Source organism: Lutjanus erythropterus, chromosome 11 (assembly GCF_056507025.1).
Source record: "Lutjanus erythropterus isolate fLutEry1 chromosome 11, fLutEry1.hap2, whole genome shotgun sequence".
NCBI lineage: Eukaryota > Metazoa > Chordata > Actinopteri > Lutjaniformes > Lutjanidae > Lutjanus > Lutjanus erythropterus.
In genome coordinates this window covers 2,228,414-2,252,712 of record NC_139327.1, presented here as the reverse complement: position 1 = coordinate 2,252,712, position 24,299 = coordinate 2,228,414, and the positions used below count along the sequence as shown (strand labels likewise).

Genomic DNA, 24,299 nt, shown 5'->3' with positions numbered 1-24,299 from the left:
TTATTATTATTTTTATCATTATTATACATAGTAGTAGTAATTTCTCTCTTTTTTCTGTTTTTCTCCCCAGTTTTGTCGTTGCCAGTTCAAATTCCCCCCATGTATTGTTCCTGTCACTGCCGACTCCCACTGTTGGGTACACAGAGGGAAGCTTGTTAAGAAAAATGTCATGCTGTAATCAGGTTCTGATGTGTTGGGGTCAGGTTCAGACAGAAGTTTGTTGGGTTTGGACCTTTCTGGGCTCAACCTCACAGGCCTGATTGAAGTCCTAGTACAGATGGATACACAGCACTACAGGAAAGAGGGAAAATATGTATTTTGGATTATGAGGTGAACTGTCCCTTTAAGCCTCAATATTCCTAAAGTCTTTGATACAGTTAAATCTATGATGTGCTGATTTAAATGTTATGACTTTATAATATGTGTAAGTGTCATCAATGTATATATTTCTGTTCTTTTGTAGCTGTCAAATATGCTCTGAAGAAATCTTCAAATATGAGTTGTATTGGGGTGCAGCATGGTACATTATATCTCACTTAAGCCTAATTTCTGAATGAATGGATGGATTATGAGACAACAGGCCTCTGGGCACAGATGTGTTAAAGGTCCCAACATCCCTTATTTTAGAATCATTTTGTGTCTTTGTGGTCTTTTTGGGTTCTGTTATTATTTTTGTATCTCCTTGTGGTAGTTTTTCTTTTTTTTGTAGTTGCTTTGCATCTGTAGTCATTTTGTGTCTCTTTTTGGTCATTTTGCATCTCCCCGTGGTATTTATGTGTCTCTTTGTCATCACTTTGTGTCTCCTAATGACCATTTTGTGTCTTTTTGTGGTCTTTATTCGTATCTTTATCATCGCTTTGTGTCTCTTTTTGATCATTTTGTGCCTTCTTGTGGTCTTTACGTGTCTCTTTGTCATCAATTTTGTCTCCTTGTGATCATTTTGCGTCTCTTTTAGGTCATTTTGGGTTTCTGCAGTTATACTGTGTCTCTTTGTGGTAGTTTTTCCTCTATTTTTGTAGTAGCTTTGCATCTATAGTCATTTTGGATCTCTTTTAGGTCATTTTGGGTCTCTGTGTGGTCTTTATGTACCCCTTTTTCATCACTTTGTGTCTCCTTATGATTATTGTGTGCATCTTTGTGGTTGCTTTTCTCCTTTTTGTTGTCATTTTGAGTCTTTCTAGTTGTTGTTTCTCTTTAAGCAACAGGTGAAGCCCAGGGGGGGCCTGATCCTTTGGGCCCCTAGGCCGGTGCCCAGTAGATTTGTTCAGTAATCAGTTCACATAAGACTAATTTACTGCATTTGATTTGATGAAATACTTGAAGGCAACATGTAAACCAGTGTTGTTTTAGTTTTGTCCAATAGGCGGCGATAGATAGCCACACACGGTGAGCACTCCAGGCCCCGGGGCTCAAAAAGAAAGTGGGAGGTGATGTGAACCAAACATTTACACACGCCAGCAGGGCTCTTCATATTTCATCCAGAGGAGCGCATGGATCCGGGCTCAGGCACACTGCCCGCCGCTGTCCTGGATGCTGCACAGATTGAGGCAGGAGGCTGCTGCATCCTTCATTCTCAACATATCCTACATTAATACTGACAGACACAAGTGTGACAGCGTGAAGTGAGCAGACAGACACACCGCACACAGGCTGTTGTTCGTGTACAGTACCGGTGCAGACTGTACGAAGGAGATGGAGCGGTGGAAAGGCAGAGTGGCCCTGGTGACCGGAGCCTCGGTGGGGATTGGAGCGGCTGTAGCCCGGGCACTGGTCCAGCAAGGCATGAGGGTTGTCGGCTGTGCCAGGAATGTCGACAAAATAGAGGTGGGCAATTTAATTTAATGTCATTAACAGCTGTGAGAGAAGTCGGTCCGACTCGTAGCAGAGGCTAGCTCTGTTAGGGCAACAACAAACTAGCTAACTGACGTTAACTGCTAGCTAACATTAGCTTTACAACTTCAGCTAGGAACCTTGAGCCCCAGCGGTACATGGCTACATGGACACTGACATTAGGTAACGTTCTAGCTTTGTGTGTTTAAATTAACAATAGAAACCTGAGCAGTTGCATCATAACATGTGTAAACCAGAGGTTCTCAAACAGGAGTCTGTGGCACTCTGCCAGGGACACCAGGAAAAGTTTTCACATTCATTCATTTAAATTGTCATGAGAAAATATATATATATTTATATCTTTTTACAAAAATGCTTCATTATAACCTGCATTAATTTTATGATTAGACTTCTGGTAATTCATACTTATTTAAACAAACTATTTCATTTCCACAAACAATTTTAAAGGCCTGTCATATTTAAGTCCCACGCTAGGCTCATTATTGTTCTTTATTAAGTTTTGTACTGTATTAGGCCTATTTTTTAGTTAGGATTTATATTTTGTATGGTATACTATAAAATAATCTGAATCCACAGAGTGAAAGACAGAATAATATCTCAACAATATAATTTAAAAAATATAAAAATGTTTATATATGTGTGTGTGTGTGTGTGTGTGTGTGTGTATGTATATTATGTATATACACACACACACATATTAGAGCCGTATCAAACAATTATTTTCATAGTGGATTACTTGGTCGACGATTTTCTTGATTAATGGATTGATACTTTTTTTCTAAAGATGTCAGAAATGGTGAAAAATGTTGATCACTGTTTCCTCAAATACCTAATTTTGCCCACAACACAAATTTAAATAAGAAAATATAGAGTATAAAGAAAATATTCACATTTAAGAAGCTGGAGTCAGATTTGTTTTCCATTTTTTTCCATAACAACTTACTTATACCAATGAATCAATTATCAAAATAGTTGGTGATTATTAAATTAATTAATAAATTATCCATTAATTCTATCTATCTATCGTCTATATAAATATACACACACATACTCTAAGATAACATACTGTAAATTCTCAAATAGTGCAAACGTGATGATCTTATAGCAGGGCTGAGTGATCACAATATTTTTGACCAGATACCTTGATAACAATATTATGACAATATTAATGTAGGACTGAAATCATGAAATTTTTGATAAATAATGATCACAAATGTGGATATATTGACTTAGTGGGTAAAAGCAAACAATGAAACAGCTAAAACAATGTTGTTAGTTTCCCGTTTAAATATTACAGGGATAATATTATATATTGTCTTTGATTCGACACAGGGAAAGTATTAGATGTCATACAGTATCACCATACTGTGTGTACAAATGTGATGCTCCTAAACCAGCATCACTCTTCATATCGCAGCACACCCCTAATCTCCAACTAATAATCTCTGATTATCAATCCTTGCTGGAAAATTCATTTTGCATTGTGTGACCCTCTCCAGTGAGGTCAGAGGTCAGGGTCAGCAGCAGCAGACCACCATTTATACAGCTGGCAGGGGTTCACTATGACCTGCACAAGCACTAGCAAGACAGATGCCTGCTAACAGCTGACCATTGTGTGAGACAGTTACTGGTGTCACCTGTGATCTACAGCCAGTGTTACAGTAATGAATGGTCTGCCCAGGTAGAGTCGAGTTACCTTATCACAGTTTCCAAAGAGGTATCAGCAGACGCACACAGGAGTGTCAGGGTGTCCCCTGTCTCATGGGACAATGTAAATGAAGTGTTTTCTAGAGCAGTCACTCCCAAACACTGGGTCGTGACCAACACGTGGGTCAGAGGAGCTTTTATTTGGGTTGCCAAATAAATAAAAGATTATGGAAGAAATTCTGCAAATTTAAGATTTATATATGCATAATAAAGCATTTAAAATGTCTATGTTATATATATGTATGCACTTATTGTGTCTCATTTATGAACTCGGCTATTAATGTCTTATTGGTTTCCTGATGAGAGGAATTTAAAAGGGTGAGATGGCCTGTTAACACTGGAGCTGCAACAATTATTCAATTATTAATCGAGTATTAAATTAATTTTAAACAAGACAAACCAGACAAAACAAAATATTTTAGGACATCATCATGGACTGTGATCAACATTTTTCAACATTTTCTGACATTTTGGACCAATCAACTAATCGATTAGCGGAAAAATTATTGCCAGATCGATCACTAGTTGAAAAATAGGTCCAAACATGTGAAAACCAGTCTACCTGAAGATTGTGACAGGATAAATTTTTCACCATTTTCTGATATTTTATAGACCAAACAACTAAAAATCAATTAATGGAGAAAATCGACAGATTAATCAAAAATAAAGTATTCTGATTTGAGTCACGATGGTTTGTCATTTTTAAAAGTGGGTCCCCAGAAAAAAGGTTTGGGAATCACTACTCTTCAGTGTAAAAGAACGTCAATCCTTATCACAGGTTTCAGGTCTCTGCTGTCTCTCAACCAATAAGCTCACCCATTAAAAGATCCTGATAAAACATGACCCAAATTTATTTCTACCTTATATAACCATCAATGTATTTTAAAACAAGCCATGTTAATCAACATGTCTGCTGCTATACTCCTTTATTTAATTCTCCCACCCAGACTTGGTGCAGCAGTATTAAGTTCTGATGTGGTTTGGGACAATCATGATTCAATACGCTTATCACATTTTTTTAGGTCAATCCTCAATTAGCTGTGTAACAGAGAGCTTAAATCACCCCCACTACAAGAATAAAAGACAAGTCCAATCATTATTTAAGTCCTGCTCTCATCGTCACTATAAAAAAAAAAGTAATTAGTGCCAGTGGTGATTATGCTTGAACTGCACAAGAATTTTTCACCTACATATTGAACCAGTGAATTTATGGCTATAATTAAAAAATAATTTAACTCCTCAGGTGAATACATGAGGCAAAAGTTCAGTTTAAGTGCACTGGTTGTAGTTCAACTTCTGTGACACACTGGCACAGACTTTAGTGGACTAAGGCAGGCAGATGCCTCCTCTAGGGCAGGTGTCGGTGGCCCCTCCCCACTAACTGTTGCCTAATCATAAGCCATAAGGCACTGCACCTTGCTTATCTGGTCAGCCAATAATTAAGCCTCACTCTCCTTCTCACCCCACACTTGTCCAATCTTCCAATACTGGGCTGCCGAAGGCTGCTACACCTACATTCAGCCAGCTTTTACACAGCTACAGCAACGCAGGGGGTTGTACTTTGGCAAGCCTGTGGCTGCCATATTTGAATATTTAGGTGTAGAATATCACCCAAGTCAGGGGTCTGCACCCTTTACAATTATAAGAGCTATTTTGGGCCAAAAAAAGAAAAAAAAAATCTGTCTGGAGCTGCAACTGTTCAATTAAATTCTCTCTTTTCCCTGAAGCCTTTTTTTCATCCACAGCAAGCTTATAGAGACTGAAGAAGACAAGCCACTGTCAAAAACTTTTGAAACTTTCTAAAATTTGGTATTGCAGTTAGTGAATGTAAGAATCACTTTACAATGTAAATGTACAGCACTTCCAGGCAATGTACTGCAGCACATTTTTTAGTTTTGAGCTGAACTCAAACTCTTACCAAACTATAATAAGATAATTTTCTTTTCTTCCGTAGATAAACTTGAAGAGACTCAAAAAAATGTATTTAAAATTCGTCACAGTGAGCTGTGAACCTGATTTATCATTATTTTGGTGCCTGAAAAATTAATGGGCTATAAACATTTTTAACATTTACTTCACTTGAATTTAGACAATTTTTATCTAAAGAGTCGATTGTAAAAGTTTGAGCTGACTCAAAATCTGTTGCTGAAATTTTGATTTGTCTCAACTTTTTCATATACCTACAACAATGATAAATGAAAACTAAACAGCAAAATTTTATGCATGCCATTTTGACTGAGCTTCTGTGTAGAGTACCCCCCAGTGCACTTCTTCATCTACAAATAAAGCAGATTTTGTTCAAATTTTTGAAATTCTTAGCAGGTTTACTCAGAGCACTCTGGACAGATTGGGTTTTTGTTCTCCCTGGAACAAGTTGCCTTTGATTTTTAATGAATTATTGAATTATAGGAAAAAATGGCAGCTTCCATTTGCAATTTTCACTTGGTCCTGCAGTTTATTGCAAAAAAAATGCCTAAAACATTGCAACATGTATCACAGTTTTCTTTTAGTAAAGCTGTTGTGGAATTAGGCAATTTCGGCCACAACAATCCACAAAAAGGCCCACATATACACATTCACATATGCAAACATATACGTGACCCAAATATAATCACCTGTGACCCACCTGTGGTTCCCAACCCAGTGTTTGGGGATGACTGAAATAATTAATTAAGAAAATAATTGAGAGATTAATCGCTAGTTTCAGCCCATCACTGCAGGACTGTGGCTGCTGTTACACTGCCTATAGTTTGCAGTAACAGAGCTTTGCAAGAGTATTGGAGTAATGTCAGTTTGGGGAACTCTGCTGATGATGGTGTTGAGAAGGTGTGAATTGCGTGCAGACATAAAAAAGAAATCTTCCATATTTCAGGCAGGTCTTGTTTTTCATTTTTTTCAGACATTCAGGCACTTTCACCTCTTTGACTGCACATGCATGCACACGCACACACGCACACACGCATGCACGCACACACGCACACACACACACACACACACACACACACACACACACACACACACACACACATGCCCATACATGCATACAGTGAGTATGAATTGTGCAACAGAGCCTCCCTCCATTCATACTCAGGTCACATGGCCCCTCCTGTCAATCTTTAACCACAGCAGCTTGTTTTGGCCCCTGTCTGTCACTTGTGCAAGACTAAAACAAGGTCACAACATCTACAATCTTTGTAACACTTTTACATAATGTCCATGTCAGTCAGCATTAAAGAGCTGACTACATCACAGCTACAGCAGTCTGAACCAGTCTATCATAGTTTGCAATACAGCTTTGATTCTACTAACTAAATATTTGTTCAGAACTAGAGAGAGCAATTGTACAGATCTCTCTTAGCCTATGACAGGTTTCATCACTTTTACAGGACCTTAGAGAGCTGTCTGTGTGAGTTGAGGGACAAAGCCAGTATTGTACTCTCTCTGCTATGTAAACTGGGTTCTTGCTGTAGTTCTGCCAAACCTGGCATGCTGCTGGTGGGGGATGCAAAGTGTCCATCACTATGCAATTGTTCTTGACTTCCCTTTTAGTGTTTATTTCTTTAATTGGGGAAATAAAGCTATTTATGGTCAGCATTTTCCAACAGCAATATTCCCACTCCTCACCATTCAGATACAGTCATTAAAGTGAGAAATGTACTCAAATATTTTAGGTGTCTGTTTTTCTGTGTAAACAAAACCGGGAGAAGGCAGAGTGGAGAGTTGTGGCTGTGGTATTGTTTTATTGTCTGTGAGACTATAGAGCAGTCAGTGGGGGGAGAGGCGAGCTGAAGGGAGACGTGTGGTCACCATGGGCTCTGTGCAGGAATGGAGACAACAGGGCCGCGTCCAAGTAGCAGCAACACAGCTTCTCATTAACTCTTGTGAAACCTTTTAAGACCAGTGAGGAAGAAGCTTTTATTTAACTGGAAGAGAAATGTCTTCACGCTGCACACAGCGTATTCTTCGAGGTTATAAAAGGTTTAAACATGGCCTCTGTGCAGAGGACAGCATGGTCCAAAAGTGTGCCATTGAGAGACGTATGTTATGTAGTCACATTTTCATTACAATTGAGCTCTGCAGTATTTGACTTCAGTGGTGATGTCACCATCAAGTGAAGCAAAGTATATTAAACTATACGCATGTTTGTGAGAATCTTGTACATTAGAAGGAGTTTGAGTCTGAACTCACATCTGACTCAGAGGAGGACAAGGACACCTAGTTACCATTTGAACAGGGTTTTTTTCCTCAATCTCAGGGCTCAGCACTAACTTTTAAAAGTGGTTGCCAGGCATCAGAATTTGCCTGTCTAAACTGAAAATATAGTTAGCATTTTTAGTCATCTTATATTTTGAGTAATTAAGATAATATGCAGTTACATGTCACCTTAATAATTGAAAAAAGTATAAGCTTGGCTCTGACTGTAACTAGTCTTGCATAGTCAAATGTCTCTCCAAAGCACTCAGCACTGGAGAAAAGTCTGGTTCCACGCTTACACATTCTGCTATAAGGGAAAAAACACCCTGCCTTGTTTGCAGTCGCAAACTTCTTGGGCGGAGCTAAGCCCAGGATGCAGCGATGATGCTGTCACAAAGTAGTGTCGAGGGGGAACTTGTATTGGCGGAACATTTGTATATCTGGAGGTGAGCTTTTGCAATAAAATGACCACATCACTACAAAAGAAAAGCTAACAGCTGTTAGCTTGTTTATGTTTGTACCAGTGTATAGGTTGCTGCTCAGGGGTTGTTCTTGTTTTCCGGGGAGTGTGAGAACACAGATAGTGGACGTTGTGATACCACAGCCAGTAGCAGGACTTATATCAGCAGTGTGCATCTGGTGCAAAGACTAGACTGTAACAGCAATGTCTCAATTAGAACCCAAAAGATACTGGAATTTTTGGGGATAATATTGATAATAGGTAGTAAAATAAATTCTGATAGTGATATATTAGCCAATATTCTGGATTCAGTATAGACAAGAACAACTTGAATTAAGAAAATGGGTTAAATACACAAATAACAATCAGCATTATGCTACATACAGAAATACCAATATAGGCCAATCCAGCTGTGCTAGGCAATTGTCAGGCCAGTAATATTGGCCAACTAATATGTCTGTCTGGCTCTAATTTAATTATCACTAATGCAACAAAAAAATTAGCTGCATGTTAGAAAATGGTTGACATTGATGTCAACCAAAGGCCGCCTGGCAACCATTACTGTGGGGCCCTGCACTCTGGCCCACATTGCCCATATGTTGGTTGTATTTATGTCTGCTTACCTAGCATCATGTGATGCTGTAGTAAACAAACAGTTATGGGAGAGTGAACTCCAGCTGCTGATCAAAACAACTAAAAAAAGCTGTCATTTCAAACACAAATACTAGATTTAAGACCACTATTAATTTTTCTTTCAGCCTCAGGGAAATTCCATAACACTGAATGAATTTAGATAACATTTAAATTTATTTTTATTTGCTAAACCTTATTTTCCAAATGAAACCTGTTGAGTTATAATGAAATCTATCTGAATCTCCCATAACACAGATGTCATTAAGTGTCTGTGCACACCATGAAGATATAACCATAAATTGCATTTTTATGTTATTGCTTTATCTGCAGGTCAGGGCTGGTGTAGAGGGGATTAGTGTCAGTGCTGCTGTTGCTCTGGGGAGGAGAGGGAGAGGGTGGGATGGGGTCAGTCAAATAATCAATCACATTGAGTGGTCCATATATCTAATGATTCCTGGACAGTATAGTGTGTGTCGTACTGAATGCAGGCCAATAAGAAACATTCAGACCTAGGTTAATCCCTGAGTTTGTGTAAAATGATTCTTCACAAATAAGGACCCACAATCTCAGCTGTGCCCCTTCACTGATCGGGAAAAATGCATATGCATGCTACATTTAGCATGTCTCTGAATGATTCAGTCTTTTCAGGCAATTTTTGAAATGTGCTTTTTTAGAGCAGAATTGCTTTTCTATCCTCCCTACAAGTAGTCACATTTCTTCTAACCAAGGCTAAAAGCAGAAAGAACACCTGCTTCCTGATAATAAATACATTTATTTGTATTCTAAGTCCATTTAAAAGTGATAAAGTGAAACTGACATTTCCAGGGTGCTTTTAGGCTGCTCACAAAAGAGGCATCTGTCAAAATTCAAAGCTTTGGCTGCCGCAATTTTAGATCAGATTAATTTAGAAAACATAATTTGTGAGGTTTTAGTGCTAAACAGATTTGTGTTTGGCATACAGAGAGCCTGTGTTAGTGCGAGACTCTGCATAAATATGTCCAGAGATGATAACCTATGTTAAATTAATGTGCTCAGCAAGAAAGAAAACCATCTGGTAGAAGAAAACTCAAACCAGGAGGAGCATGAGTGACTGACAGATTAATATTTTGATCTTTTGAGATGATGATATTTGAATACCTTGGTTAGATTTAGTTTCTCTCTGTTTTAAGACTTCATCAAAGCTGACCAACACATTTTTCTTCATTGGACTCATATTTGATTGGCTGGCCGTTCACACAACTCTGCACAAAGCAGTCGCCTCTGCACTTTTTAAATTAGCCTAAGCATCTTTTATTTGAGTGAGTAGATTCTAAATTCAAACTCAAAGGCCTTTGGCAGGTGAGACAGCAGCTTAATTTAAGCCCTTGGCTGACCAACTTCGATTCAGTGCCCATTCTGACGGAGGTAAAAGGTGCTCAGTCATGCTTCAAAAGCTGAGGTGACACAATAAAAGTCAATCAGTGTCTCCCTGTCTGCAAATTTGAAGCCGTTGCCGCTGCCTCCTGTAGGCTGTGTCTGGACATCCTGTCCTGATATTTCACTGTGAATAGATTTCACTCCAGAAAGGATTTGAAGTGGGTCAGGTCAGACAGCTTTACTCTCTTTGTCTCACACCCTCGGCCTCACTTTGTGTTTGTCTCTTTTAGTCTGTCCTGATTCACTTTTATAGTTTATTTTCTTGTCTTGTTTTTTGTCTTTTGTAATTCAGTGTTAATGTGTGATGTGCAAAATGCAGTGTTAGATGGCTGTTGGAAAAATTTACCAAAGCCACTTTAATATAGCAAAAATGAGTACTGCAGTCCAAATTAGGGATGAGCGATTAGTCGACTACACATATAAACGTCACCACCCTCGCTAGTCAGCACCAGAAATACTAGTTGGTTAAACTATTTAACAATACTTTATTCATGTACAGTGCTGGTTGCCTGTTGCTTCTAAGATGTTATGCAGCAGCCCACCACTAGTCCCAGCGCATATGTCTCGATGGCCCACACAACCCTGGATGTTTCTATCAGTAAAGTCGGACAGATAAAAGCTCAGAATCAGCATGGTTTAGCAGTGTTTTGATCTAGAACATGAAAATAAAGTTGAATGTAAACTGTGACATAATAAGGTGGTATTTAATCAGTCGACTGGAGCAACATGTGATCACATTCAGCACAGACACAGATATTAACCTGCAAGCAGAGCAGCTGCTGCTGCTAACACTGCTAATGTTAGTTACACTGTGTCAGGCTATAGCTAACATCAGCTCTGTGTGAACAATGTTGTTCACCTGGAGACACTGTGATCCTTTTTGTTCAGAAAATTTGAATAATTTAGTGAGTTGTTGTCATGTTTTGTAGGTTAATGTGCAGTGTTCGTATTGTGTGGTGCAAAGTGTCAAACATTTCAGCATGATACATCTATAAATCATCTCTGTTCAGCCAAATGATGTGCTGGTATCCACGGCAACTACAGAATCTATGGAATAAGGGAGCTTATTTCCTATTATATTCATTACTCTGTGGGCCATCAGTATTTTAAACTCAGCAAGACTGTCTAAAGGCCAAAACGCACTGCAGGCTTCATCTGACACGCGTCAATAAACACGCGTCAGATGAAGCTTCTATAGGGCACTGCAGGCTTCAGAATAACGCAGCGAAGTGACAAACGTTTCATGGAGAAGCCGAGCATCTGTCTGTTTCAGACAGATATTTTAGTCAGATAACTGTTCAGTACCATCAGGATTTATCATCAAAAAGGTTTTATATCAGTCTGCACTTCACACACGATCCCCCTCCGTCCTCTCTGCTATCCCTCTCTAGATCTTCGTAGTTATGATTAATCGACGGGGAGTAATTAAATATTTAAAAGTGCACAAATGGGACTTGGAGCAACAAAAAATCATACACAACTGAAGTGTACAGTAATATTATGTTTCATGATCATTAACAGTTTTTATATCAAGTCAGCGCATCTGTCCATATTCCCTAGTCCTCATTTGACGCTCCAAAATCGAAACAAGTTCGGAGTGCGAGCGTCAAGTCAGTTTGATGCACGTCAAGATGCTTTCAGTGTGTGTTCTGCCATTTAGAAGAATGGGTGCACTTCAAAACGTGAGCATCAGACGCCTTTAGTGCGTTTTGGCCTTAGGAAAGCTAATTGCATATAAGACATAACACTTTTTAAATCTAGACAATGTATATGTTACAATGACTTCCATCACCAGCTTTTAATGATTTGTGTTTTTCACACAAATACCATATACCCTGTTGAAATGTTAGGAAGGTATGAAGGTACGAAAATGTTTGTTATCCTGAAAACAAAATCCCACTGCTCTGAAAATACACACTGTGGAGCTGCCTGTCTCACTGCCTGCCAATCTCCAGTAACATTTTGCTCAAACACCTACTCCTTCTAAAAGATTATTAAACATTTCTTACAACTCATAAACAAACACTTGGTCACTCAGGTAATATTCGCCATTAATTTTAACTCTAAAAGGCATGAAATAGGCAAACAATAACACAAGTTATGGGTCAGAATAAAAATTTGAAAGGACATTGCAGCGTAGCGTTGTTGTTAGAGAAGCCAGCATTTCAACCTAGCATGTTTCCTTAATCTCTGATGACCTCTCACTGTCATTTTATGATCTATTACAGTAAATATAATACAGATTTTTCCTTTAAATGCAGTATCTATGAATAGTCCAGTCATTACAGCATTGAGCTTTTTGCTGTATCACTTGTCATCTGTAGCTGTGAGAAACCAAGGCACTGCTGCTGTCTCCACCTGCACAGTTGCTCTCTGATTTCTCGTGTCAGTTTTCTCCTGAGCTCATCGAGTTACCTCATGGCTTCTTCAACACAGGCTTTTGTCTTACGCATGCAGAAAGCTTTTCCACTGACTGCATGTTTTTCCACTTGAGCTGTGAGCTGACAAAGACATATAGCTAACTAATAATCCATTATGTGTCTGTGGATTCTACCCCTGAAGAGATGCAACATTCTCACCGACACAATTAATAACTACATTTTCTCATATATAAATCCTCCAAAAGCAGCAGTCCATATTGGTTTGAGGATATATGGTGACATGTGGGTTTGTAAATGCAGACTTATGTAATAAGGGTCACCGATGCTGATAAGAAATCCATCTATTTCATCTCTGTAATGGTCCAATCTGTGTACAGTATACTAAATCACCTTTTCCTCTTCCAAACTGACAGGCTTTTATGCAAGAATTTGAGCATAAGAAAAGTGTCTTTGTCTATTTTAACACAATGTAGAAATAGCTGGTACAATAGCTAGAACATTGAGGGATAAAGAACTAATCAGATATTAATATCTCAATTGTATTGATTTATTCTCTACTACTTTAATCTCCATTACTCTACTAATATCTACTAGAAGAATTTTACACGTCAGTACAGTGTTGTATAGCCTATATATACATATAAACTAGTGCAAAAAAACTTGATACTTCTTTCAATACCACGGCAAAAAGAAAAACGTTCTAGGCACAAAAAATATGATTTCTTTTTTTCCTTTTTTTTTTTTAACTTAACAACCTGCACACTGCTGGTGCAGAAACAGTCACACTGTCTGGGTTTGTTATGCTGCAAGCCAGATTTCAGACACGACAGTGAAAAGTGAACTGAGCTCTCATTTTTATTACTGCTACACAGTATTCTAGTATTACAACCATTATTACTGCACATTAATAAAAAAGCAGATTTATTTTTTCTTGATGTGCTACAATTTATATAAATGCATAGCATGCAATATCTGCCACCAGGGTCTCAATCAAAACTAAAGGAAAAGACAGAGTTTGACATCATTAAGTAATGTTGGATCATGGGAGTTGTTGTCTTCATTGTTAAACGACCACCTTTGCTGATGAAAATCTTATTTTGATAGTGTTAGAAAATGGCCACTGTCCTGTCTCATAGAACAAGAGCAAGAAATCAGTGTCTCTCTGTAGTCCTGTTTTGTGGGGTTAGGGTTAGGCTTTATGTTTGCATTTTACAAGGATGGCAAATGCAGCAATAGAGTGGCTAATTAGCTAGCTGCCCGACTTCCTTCCTCACTTTCTGACATATCATCTGGTGTTTCCTGTGCTTTCTCGGAAGTTAGAGCATCTAGAGAGGATAAAGGGAATATGACACCATTCACAGTCAGGGTGCAAGAAAAAATAACACTTGAGTTATATTTTGTGATACTGTGACAGTTCTCAAAGCACTGTATCGTAATGTCATGATACATGCAAAGATTTGTGTCAGTGGTTTATCTTGTGTTGTGTTTAAACCTCATAACACTAGATAGCGGTGTGTTCTAGGGCTGTGCAATATGTTAAAATTTTCCAACTGGAACCAGCAACCAATGATCATCCATCATAATTACGCAAGTGTGTCTTAATTCTCCTACCTATTTAAAAGTTTCTTTCCTTTACAGACTTAAGAGCTATAATTGCCTTGTTAACATCATGTAACACACCTTATTCAAACTTGAAAGACAGAAGCAAAATCAAACTCACCAAAGCCCGTACTGGTTAGGCAATCACCAACTCTGGTTTGGTTGAAATAAATCCATAATTCACAGTGATAGATGTGAAAATATTCTGGCTCTCCTGGCTGTTTTCCACTCACTCATCATCCAGCCCAGTAGGTGTGTACTGCACTGCTGACTGAGAGTGCATTGCAGCGCAGCGTTAAATTATCAAAATAAAATGAAAAAACTCACCCAGAAAAAAAAAAAAAAAAAAAAAAAATCACTGATAGCTGATATATTTGTCCAATTGCTCCACTCTAGTATATTCTTTATACTATGATAGTTTTACTAAAATTAGATTTAAAAATAGCAATATACTATATCACTTTGCTTACAGTCTCATTATATCACAGTAAACCTCAGAGTATTTTTTTCTAAAACTAACTAACTGTAATTAACAATTCCAAGTAAAAAGTAATAATCTCGACTACAGGTTGGCAAACCTAAGTTTTTGAGTTTATGTCAAAGCTGAAGAGTTAACGTTGGGCTCGAAAAGGTATTGCACTACCTTGCCTTGAAATATTGAGTTGCCTCAACTATTTTTTACAGTGTAAATGGATTCTTTTTGTTCTTTTTTGTAAGCTAAATTTTGATGGTGACTCATCTTCTTGAGTCTCCATTAGCTTGTTATAGATGACAAATTAAAAAAAAAAAGAGAGAAATATCCTCACGGAAAATTGAGAATTTAGTTGTTGTGGCTCCAGATAGATTTTATTTTATTTTATTGACCAAAATGGCTCTTTTGCTTGTAAAGGTTGTAGACCCCTGGCTACCTCGAATGAAACTGCGCATTCCTCTTTCTATCTTTGAATGTGGTTGGAAACATTTGAGATAATGTAAGAACAGTACTCAACTCAACATATAACATAGGTGTAGTTTGTTTTAGATATTTTAATGTGAAAATGTTACATATTCTACCTTTTAAAGCTCTTCTGTCAGGAGCATTTTTAGTTACTTCTTATGCGACACCACTGGGGTCTCGTACAGCCAGCAATCTGATTGGTCGGGACAGCTCAGTGACCCCTGTGCACCAGTCTCCCGGCACCACCACTGTGCTGTCCTCTCTGTACTTATCATCTTTCAAGGTGTAAGGTTTACCAGCATTGACATTCTCTCCCGGGGCCTCCTGCTATGATAGGTGGGGCACTTCCTGTCCTGTCCTATTGAAGACTTGCTGGAAAGCTCTTCCCTGTGTGTGAGATTGTGTGTGTGTATTTCTGTGAGGAGGTCTGATGTTGCAAGGGAGGAAGACGTCATGTATACACACTAAGTACGGGAACACGCTGGCGCTTGTAATTGAATGTACATCTGTAGCAGAGAGAGCAGAGTGCGAAAGGAAGCACTTAGCAGTGAGAAGATTTGATGAATCTACAACACAAACACAGACAGCTTTGAGGTCACCAAGTTCAGCATTTCTAAAAATGGGGAGGGGAGAAAGAATGCAAATTGGATTGTTTTCGCTCTGACAGCAGCCAAATTGGATTTGCTGCTGGGTGTTTGTTTGATATTGGAAACGTTTTATGGCTACTCTAAAGCCCACATTCTGAATAGACCCAGCTCAGACTGGCCCAGTTTAAAAGGTTTTCATTTTGGACGCGTTGGATCAACACCGTCACCATGAGACTGTCTGTTTTTGTTGTCTGTTCTGGGTTCCAGTTATTATAAACTTAGCATGCATAATGATGTGGCTCATAGCTAGCATGGGGGCCACCCTCAGGCCTGTGGTGAGTGCAGAGTTGTTGTTGCACCAGTGGCCGGCATCAGGTGCAGGAATAACCCATCACATGAGACGTAGAAGGCACAGGGCGATGCTGGTTCACTAGAAAGGCGCTTCATCCATCAGCATGTTGCAACTGCAAACAAAAGAGCTGGAGAGCCACTTTTTATCATATGATGCCCATGTGAATATATGAATAAAAACTGCTCTTTCTCTGTAGTTAATCTAGTCTTGAAGTGCTGCTGACAGAAATGTCATCCTCACACTCTCACTCTTATTTTAGAATAAAGATCTGCTGCTGCTTCTTTCTGCTTTTTATCACTATGTTTGGGAAAATACAATGTGACCGCACTGGTTGCACCAGTTTGTTACACAACACCTGTCTGCCTGCTCACTGCCAGCCTTTTATAACCCTGACTTAGTCTGTCAGGGTTATAAAAGGCTTTTTCTTTAGTGCCAGATACTCATACCAAACATCAGTTGTCATGTTCTTTTAATTCACCCAATACTAGGGTTGGGCAATATATCAATATTATATTGTATCATGATACAAGCATAGATATTGTGATAGATTTTTGGATATAGTTATATCCAAAATATGCCATTGTTGTTGTCTTTTCTTGTTTCTGAAGGCTGCTTTACATTAAAGTGGTTATTTTCTGAACTTCCCATATAGTCAGTCACAACCTACATGATCAATAATTATCAATATCGACTGATATCAAACTTCACTTGAATCTTTATCATGGTAGGTTTTTCAGCTATAGTGCCCAGGCCTTCTCAATGCCAGAGTTGGGAGTAAGGGCGGAGATATACTTGCTTTAAACTACGCGTTCGCATACGCACCCCTACGCATCCCTACGCTTCATGGCTGCCTCACGTATCCTGCGTCCATTTGGAGCGATGGTTGTGCGCGTCCTCAGAAATTAACGCGACGCATACGCGAACGCAAACGCATGGTTAAACAGCAAGTATATCTCCGGCCTAAGTCTTAGCCTTCAAGTCTTAAGTAGACTCAGGTGGAATAATTTTCTAAGAGTAAAAGTCAAAACTCTGATTCAACTGTGAATATTTTTGGTTTCTTGAAACCTTTATGACAATAAAATTAGTATCTTTGGGCTGTGAGTAAAACAAGACATTTGAGGATGTCATCTTAGGCTTTGGGAAACACTGATTGTCATTTCTCACAGTTTTTTGACATTTTAAAACAAACATCTATTAATGGATTCATCGAGAAAATATTCAAATATGAAAATATTCGCTAGTTGCAGCCCTAATCAAGTCCCTGCCAGAAGTCAAACAAGACAAGTCAAGTCATTGCTCAAGTCAAGAAAGTCACAAAAGTCATCAAAATTCAGATGATTCCCCTCAGTTTTCACATTTAAATCAGTTGAAAGAGAGTTCATTAGCAGTCAACTTTTATTTGCAACATTAACAAAAACTGTTGCATTTTCCACATTAACAATCAATAATCAATTAATCTTTAATAATTAATAGAATACACAGTTCATCTAGTGGAATATTAGTATTAAATCATGAAGCACAAACCATTTAAAGAAGCAGAATGACAACACAATAAGGCGCCGACTCTAAACAACTGCTCTGTTTGTCTTCAACAAATGGCTCTGCCAGACAAAACTATGTCAAATGTGGTATTCCCATTTCAATAGACAATTCTGGTGACTGTTTTTTGTGTTTTGTGCCATTGCTGGTTGTGTCTAGAAGGGAACCTCAAATTTGCAAGACTCTAGCAAGATTTTTCATGGTTTCAGTCAAAAAGTTCACTCTCAAGAGATTTTGTGGGTCTGTGATTCCCTTTTTTGACACTGTGTCTGCTGTTGCCTTCTGAGAGTGACATCATGTATTGGACTGACAATGGAGATGAGACAAAAATGGACCACCTCCACCATGTTTTAGTGATTATAGTACTGTGTAATATATATTTAAAAAAATATGTGAAGTCACATTTCTCATCATATATTTAAGATTTTCAGGAACAAAGTTTCTGTCTATTTATATTTTTGATCCACTGTGACTAGAGATGCACCGATCGACCGGCCAGAGACCGGAACCGGCCGGTTTTCAACGTGACCGGCCCTGACCAGTGACCAGCCGGTCAGCGTCACATATCCGATTCTGTGCCGGTCATTGTCACACACATGTTCTGCACGATGGTCACGTCATGCGCGCAGACAAACTGACCGTGATATCAACACAGCGCTGATAACAGCTACACACACTGACACATGCTTGCATGAAGTTGATGTTAGCAAAAGATTCCAAGAAGGATGGATAAAGAGAAGACAGACAGTCTACAACAAGACAGAGCAGCTGACAATGTCGCACAACATCCGTAAACTTTGTAGCTCTTCAGGCTAATGTTAGCCAGCAGCAGACTGCTGTTCATAGAGGGACACTTAAAATCTCACCTCCTGTTCTGGATGAAGAATAAACAACCTGTGTTGATGTGTCTCCTCAAACATTTTCACATAACTTTTGCATCTGTTTTTCTCACGGCAAAGTTTTACCGCAGCAAACTGTTGCACAGCGTCCGTCTCCAGTTTGTTTACATCTGCTTCCACAGGAGATCACGTGAAATCGCGTCCTGCGAAATCTCACAAGATCACCTTCAGCTGATTCATAATCTTAATGTAATGTTTAATGAATATTTAATAGTCAGTGTCTTATTATGAACATCTAATTTAATTTTTACAAGAAAAGTTGCAAAAATGTTTGTGAATGCTGTCAATTACAGTTCTTAGAAAGACTGAAAATTGGAATTGCCCAAAATCGGAATTGGCAGGTCAGACCCGTATAAAAACCGAAAATCGGAATCGGCTAAGAAAATTGCAATCGGTGCATCTCTAACTGTGAGACATGGTGGTCCTCTGCACACTCAGTGAATCTCTGACGAGTCTCTGCTCTCAGACAGCAGCTCTCTTCATCAAGTAAAGCTTTGTAGATACTGCATTCTGTTTTTGTCCAAAGTTGAAATTTGACCCGACTGTTGGAGCAGCTGAACAGCACAGGTTCTTCCCAACTTCCTAGACGTTTTTGTCAAAAGTAACATTTAATATAAAGTAAGTATAGAAGTAGAAAATTGCAAACTTCTTATGACAGCTTGCATTCATTCATTTCACTCCTGCCTGTGGCCCTTTGCTGCATGGCATTCCCCCACTCTTTCTCCCACTTTCCTGTTTTCACTTTAGCTGTCCTATTGATTAAAGGCATAAAAAGCGGACCTCATTTTTTTTTTTTTAAAAAAGAGTACTTTTATTGTATTATGATGCTCATTACAGCAAAAAGGTAATGTAAGTACTCTAACACATTACTTTGTAACCCCCAACACTGTTGCTCAATCGTCATTCCTTGATTGGAACTTCCCAGAAAATCCTTAGTCTGTCAATGAGTGTAGTTTTTCTTATCTCTTTGTCTTGATGAGACTATCCTGGAGGAATTGTTATAAAACCACCCTGTTCAACCTTTAGACCTTTTGGTGGCAGTGTGTGTGTGAAGAGGAGATAATCACACAACCTTCCCTTCTACCCTGCTGCAATCCTATTACACTGCCTACTGTCACCTTTGACCCCACACTCGCTATGATTCTGCTCAGGCTAAGGCTGAAAAGAGTCTATTTTTATGTCGCACAACAGTAGCTGAGCTGGATAATGAGTGATGGGGCTCAGCAAAATAAACTGTCTCAGCTGAATGTGTTCCTCAGAGACCAGCTTGTTGGTTTGTTTGCAGAAAAGAAATGTGGAATAAAATCTCTTGGCTTTAGAGGGTAGTGTTGCTTACTTTTCAGTCCCTCCAAGTTGCAATGTTGCAATCACAACAGTTCATGCAAATTCAACCAATCTCTATGAATTCTGCACAACCTTGCAATTTTGTCCAAACTCTGCAACTTTTCCGCAATTTGGACCAATCATAATTGCTTCCAACAACTAGTACCAATCATAGCAGCCCCCCACACAAACCTCTTATGTATACATCTCAATGAAACAACTCAATGTTTAATTATTTACTATTTTTGTATTTATTTATTTTTTATATTTTTTACACTGTTGCTGAAAAGAACACAAGGTTTGTCAGTGTTATTGATGTTTATCCCTGCACTTTTATATTTTATAATTTTGTGTTTGCTGTTTTGACTGAGTTTGATTTTGCTTATATACACCCCTGGTGCACGTCTTCATCTGCAAATAAAGCAGTGTTAAAATTGTTGTAATCCTGAGGCTTTTTAGCAAGTTTACTCAGAACATTCTGGACAGATTGTGTTTTGTTCTCCCTGGAACAAGTTGCCTTTGATTTTGAATGGATCATTGAATTACAGAAAAAATCTCAGATTCTTTTTACAATTTTCTCTTGGTCCAGCAAATTTCATTGCATAAAAATGCCTAAAATATTTGCAACATGCATTGCAACTTTTTTTTTTTTTTTTTTTTTTTTTTTTAGAAAAGCTGCTATGAAATTAGGCAGTTTAGGCTGCAACAATCCCAAAAAAAGGCCCACGAAATCCTGGAGGGACTGACTTTTTAGTGCTTACACTGAAGATAATGTTACTAAATTCTGTAATTTCCCTTGAAGCTGTGCTTACTTTTTTGCGTGACCCGTCCTGTGCTGCTGCTGTTCTCCCGCCGTCTTCTTAAAGAGTGGGGGTCTGATACCTGCGGCTCTTTAGCTGCTCTCCACTGACTCCCTGTTGCTATGCCAAAAAAATATTTGGAAATTAATAATAGTTTGTAGTTTATAGTTCTGTTTTGTTTTTGAATTTAAATTTTCATTTATCATTTTTGTAGGTCTACACTGTAAAAACAAAAAAGTTGAAAACTCAAACTTAAAGGCAATTTAAATTCTTAAGTTTTGAAAGTTTATCTAACTACAAATCTTTTGTTGAGATAATTAACTTTTCTTCTTTGGATACATGTAAATCTTTGAATTTTAGAAACCCCAAAAAGTTATATTTAAAAAATCCTAAAGTAAATTCATTGAAGTGAAAGTAAATGATGGGTAAAACTGTAATATTTCCAGTTAAAACCATTTAACTTTCAGCCACCAAAATAATGACAAAACAGGTTTTAGTTTAGTTTATTTGATTTATAAAAGGACAGTGTGAAATGACATTGATCAATTACAATAACTGAACACATGGTTGCACCAGATTTAGTGAGACACTAATTTCCATCATAACACATAACAAGTAGATGCAATAAATAAAATTTAAAGTGCAATATAGACTACAGTTAATAAAGGTGCCTAACATAATAAAAGCAGTAGGAACACACTGCACATTACAAAATACAGTATGAAATACATAGTAACCTGTGAACAAGGTTTACAGCTCACGGTGACCAGTTTTTGGAAATAAATTAATTTTCAGTTTCTAAAACTTAAATGCTCAATTATATCTAAAGACAAAAAGGAAAGAAACGTTTTGTCAACCTGTAGTCTTTAGTTGTGATAATTTACAAACTGTTGTGCTCAAAACTAAAAAATCTATTACAGTATCTTGCCTGGAAATGTTGAGTTGTCTCAACTACTTTTTACAGTGTAAATTGATTCTTACATTCTTTAACTGTAAAAATATGTACACCAAAAAGTATTTTGTCAACTAAAATTTGAGCATCTGAGTGCATTCTGATCAGCTTTAATGCAGTATATGCTTGAGGTTTTGTTTTCTCCCTCTCACTCTCCTTCTGTTTCACTTTGTGGCTGCCAACCCTCCCTCTCCTCCTCCACCCTCCTTCTGCACACTTTTTTGTGATCACTGGACAACAGCCTCAGTAATGAGGATGAAAATGCAGTATGACAGGCAAAATTGTTTTGTGTGTCACAGGTATTTAAGAGAGAACAGAAAAGATTAAGAGGGGAGGAGTTGCTGGCTGCATTACATCTTTTGATTTTTTTTTAACTGCCTACCAGTCTTTGTAGAATAAGAGGAAGCATAGCGGGCTTTAACACAATCCCTGTTTTGTCTGGGAGACCTCCTGAGTCAACCTGAGACAAATCTAATTTCTTATCTCCCTCTGCTGATGGCTGGTACCTTGTGCTATTGATTTGGCTCACCACTTAAAGCTCGTCTGCCTTTAGCACTTTGCCGTTTTTATTTTTATCTCTTTTCCTGTCCTCTAGCAAGTTGTTTTGCTGGTCCATTTACACCAGTTCCACGTGAGTGGGTAAATGATTGATGAACATGGTGCAGGACAATGATGTCCTTTACATTGTAGGCCTTATATAACAGCCCGCTGCAGGGGTTACAAGCCATGAATGTGTCCATGTAGTCCTGTGCACATGTGTCTGAGAGCACCCCGTGGGTGTATGCATCCATTAGTGTAACACAGGGGGAACCTCTGCAGCCATTATGATCAAAAGAGCCATTTTTGGTCAGAAAAAAAGCAACTATTTCTAACTAATTCTTCCTTTTCCCTGAGGATTTTTTTTTTGTTGGTTTGTTTGTTTGTTTGTTTGTTTGTTTATTTTGCACCTGAGCGAGCTTATAGAGACTTAAAAAGACTAGCTACCATCAAAATTTAGTTGACACAAAATAAAGTAAGAATCAGTTTACACTGTGAAAATAGTTGAGACAACTCAACATTTTAAGGCAAGGTACTGCAATAGATTTTTGAGTTTTGAGCCCAACATTAACTTTTGAGCTTTAAAAGTTATCCCAACCTATAGTCTTTAGTTGAGATTATTTGCTGTTCAATTTTAGATGTTGGTGCCTCAAAGTTAAATGATTTTAATTGAAAATATTGCAATTTTAACCATCATTCACTTTCGGTTCATTGACTTTACTCAAAGATATTTTGATACAACTTTTTCAAAGATTTAAGTTTAACCAAAGAAGAAAAGTTTGAGTTGGGCTCAAAACTCAACAATCTATTGCATTATGTTGCCTTTTAAGTTTGAGTTTTCTCAACTTTTTAATTTTAACAGTGTAGACCTAGAGCAATGATAAATAAAAATTTAAATGTTTAAAAAAAACATCAACAACAAACTTGGCAGCCAAAGAGCCTCATGCAGCTCTGGAACCACAGGTTGCAGACCCCCGCTCTAACATATAAAGCTTTTATGACCTGTTGCAACATTATTTGTCTTTTGAATTGTAAGAATTTTTATCTGTCACTATTGGTCTTATCAGGACTGTCTGGGTAATAGCAAACAATGATTTTATTTAAGTTACAGAGTGTACACATGTGCACTCTTCCATAACTGCCCAGGAACAAACCCATATAAAAGTAACTGATAATACAGGCAATATGAAAACAGGTTTGTACATGTAGACATATCTTTTGAATGTATTAAATATTGTCCAAAGAAAAACAAACCAGATGGAGAATGAGTATGGCAGGAAGTTCAAAACGTCAATGATGCATTGAGAGAAAATGAATTACATAATGTCATGAGTTGTTTACATTTTGGTTTATTGAAAAATGAAATCTGATGCAGAATATGATTGACTCCAGTACATTTTGACCTCAAACATACTTAGCTTATGTTTTTCCCCAAGGCTCATTTAGCAGCACTGCTATGTGAGTCTGTCACTGAGATATGTTTAGTGGTTTTCACACTCATGTTTTTCATTCCTGTCTTTAAAGGTGCGATGCCAAACATGATTAAAGAGATAGTTTGGAATTTCTGAAGTGGGGTTGTATGAGGTGGTTCTCCATAGACATACCCCGAGTCTGGGCAAGCAGAAGTGTTGGTGTAGGAAGTAGAAATGTACTGCTGTGGATAGAGCCAGCAGGAAAACATATTTTAACCAACTAAAAAAATAGCTAAAACTGATTAAACAGCAATAGCTAGCTAGAATTAATGAATAAACCCTTGAAACATTTAGCTAAAAGTAATGAATAAACAGTTGAAATAGTTAGCTAAAAATAATGAATAAACAACCTACAAGGAGTTTTTAACCGGTTATGTAATCATCTCAACTGACTGATGCCTGTATGTGACACAAGTTAACAAGACCCTCTGCCTGACAATTAGCTATTTCTCTAGTTCTTAACACCTGCCAACGGGTTGGATTCTCCTTGAAGTCAGATGAAACAAGCCTGTTTACATTTTCCAGGCAGAGTTGCAGTGAGTAGTACGATGGCTAATTAAATTAGTTAGATCATTTTATTTTTGATGTAATAATTTCTGGTTATTATGGTGGAAACACTACCACTTTTGTCCACAGAGGCATCCAAAATCAGCACCATAT

At 38.0% G+C, this 24,299-nt stretch overlaps 1 protein-coding gene across 1 annotated transcript in view; it reads left to right on the top strand.

Moving 5' to 3' along the window:
- Window positions 1-1,446: 1,446 nt before the first annotated feature.
- Window positions 1,447-24,299, top strand: part of dhrs11a (dehydrogenase/reductase 11a) — a 36,511-nt gene continuing 13,658 nt past the window's right edge. The window contains exon 1 of the mRNA XM_084730426.1: window positions 1,447-1,824. Coding sequence (XP_084586552.1) covers window positions 1,693-1,824 — 132 coding nt within the window. The 5' untranslated portion in view covers window positions 1,447-1,692. The remainder of the gene's footprint in view (window positions 1,825-24,299) is intronic.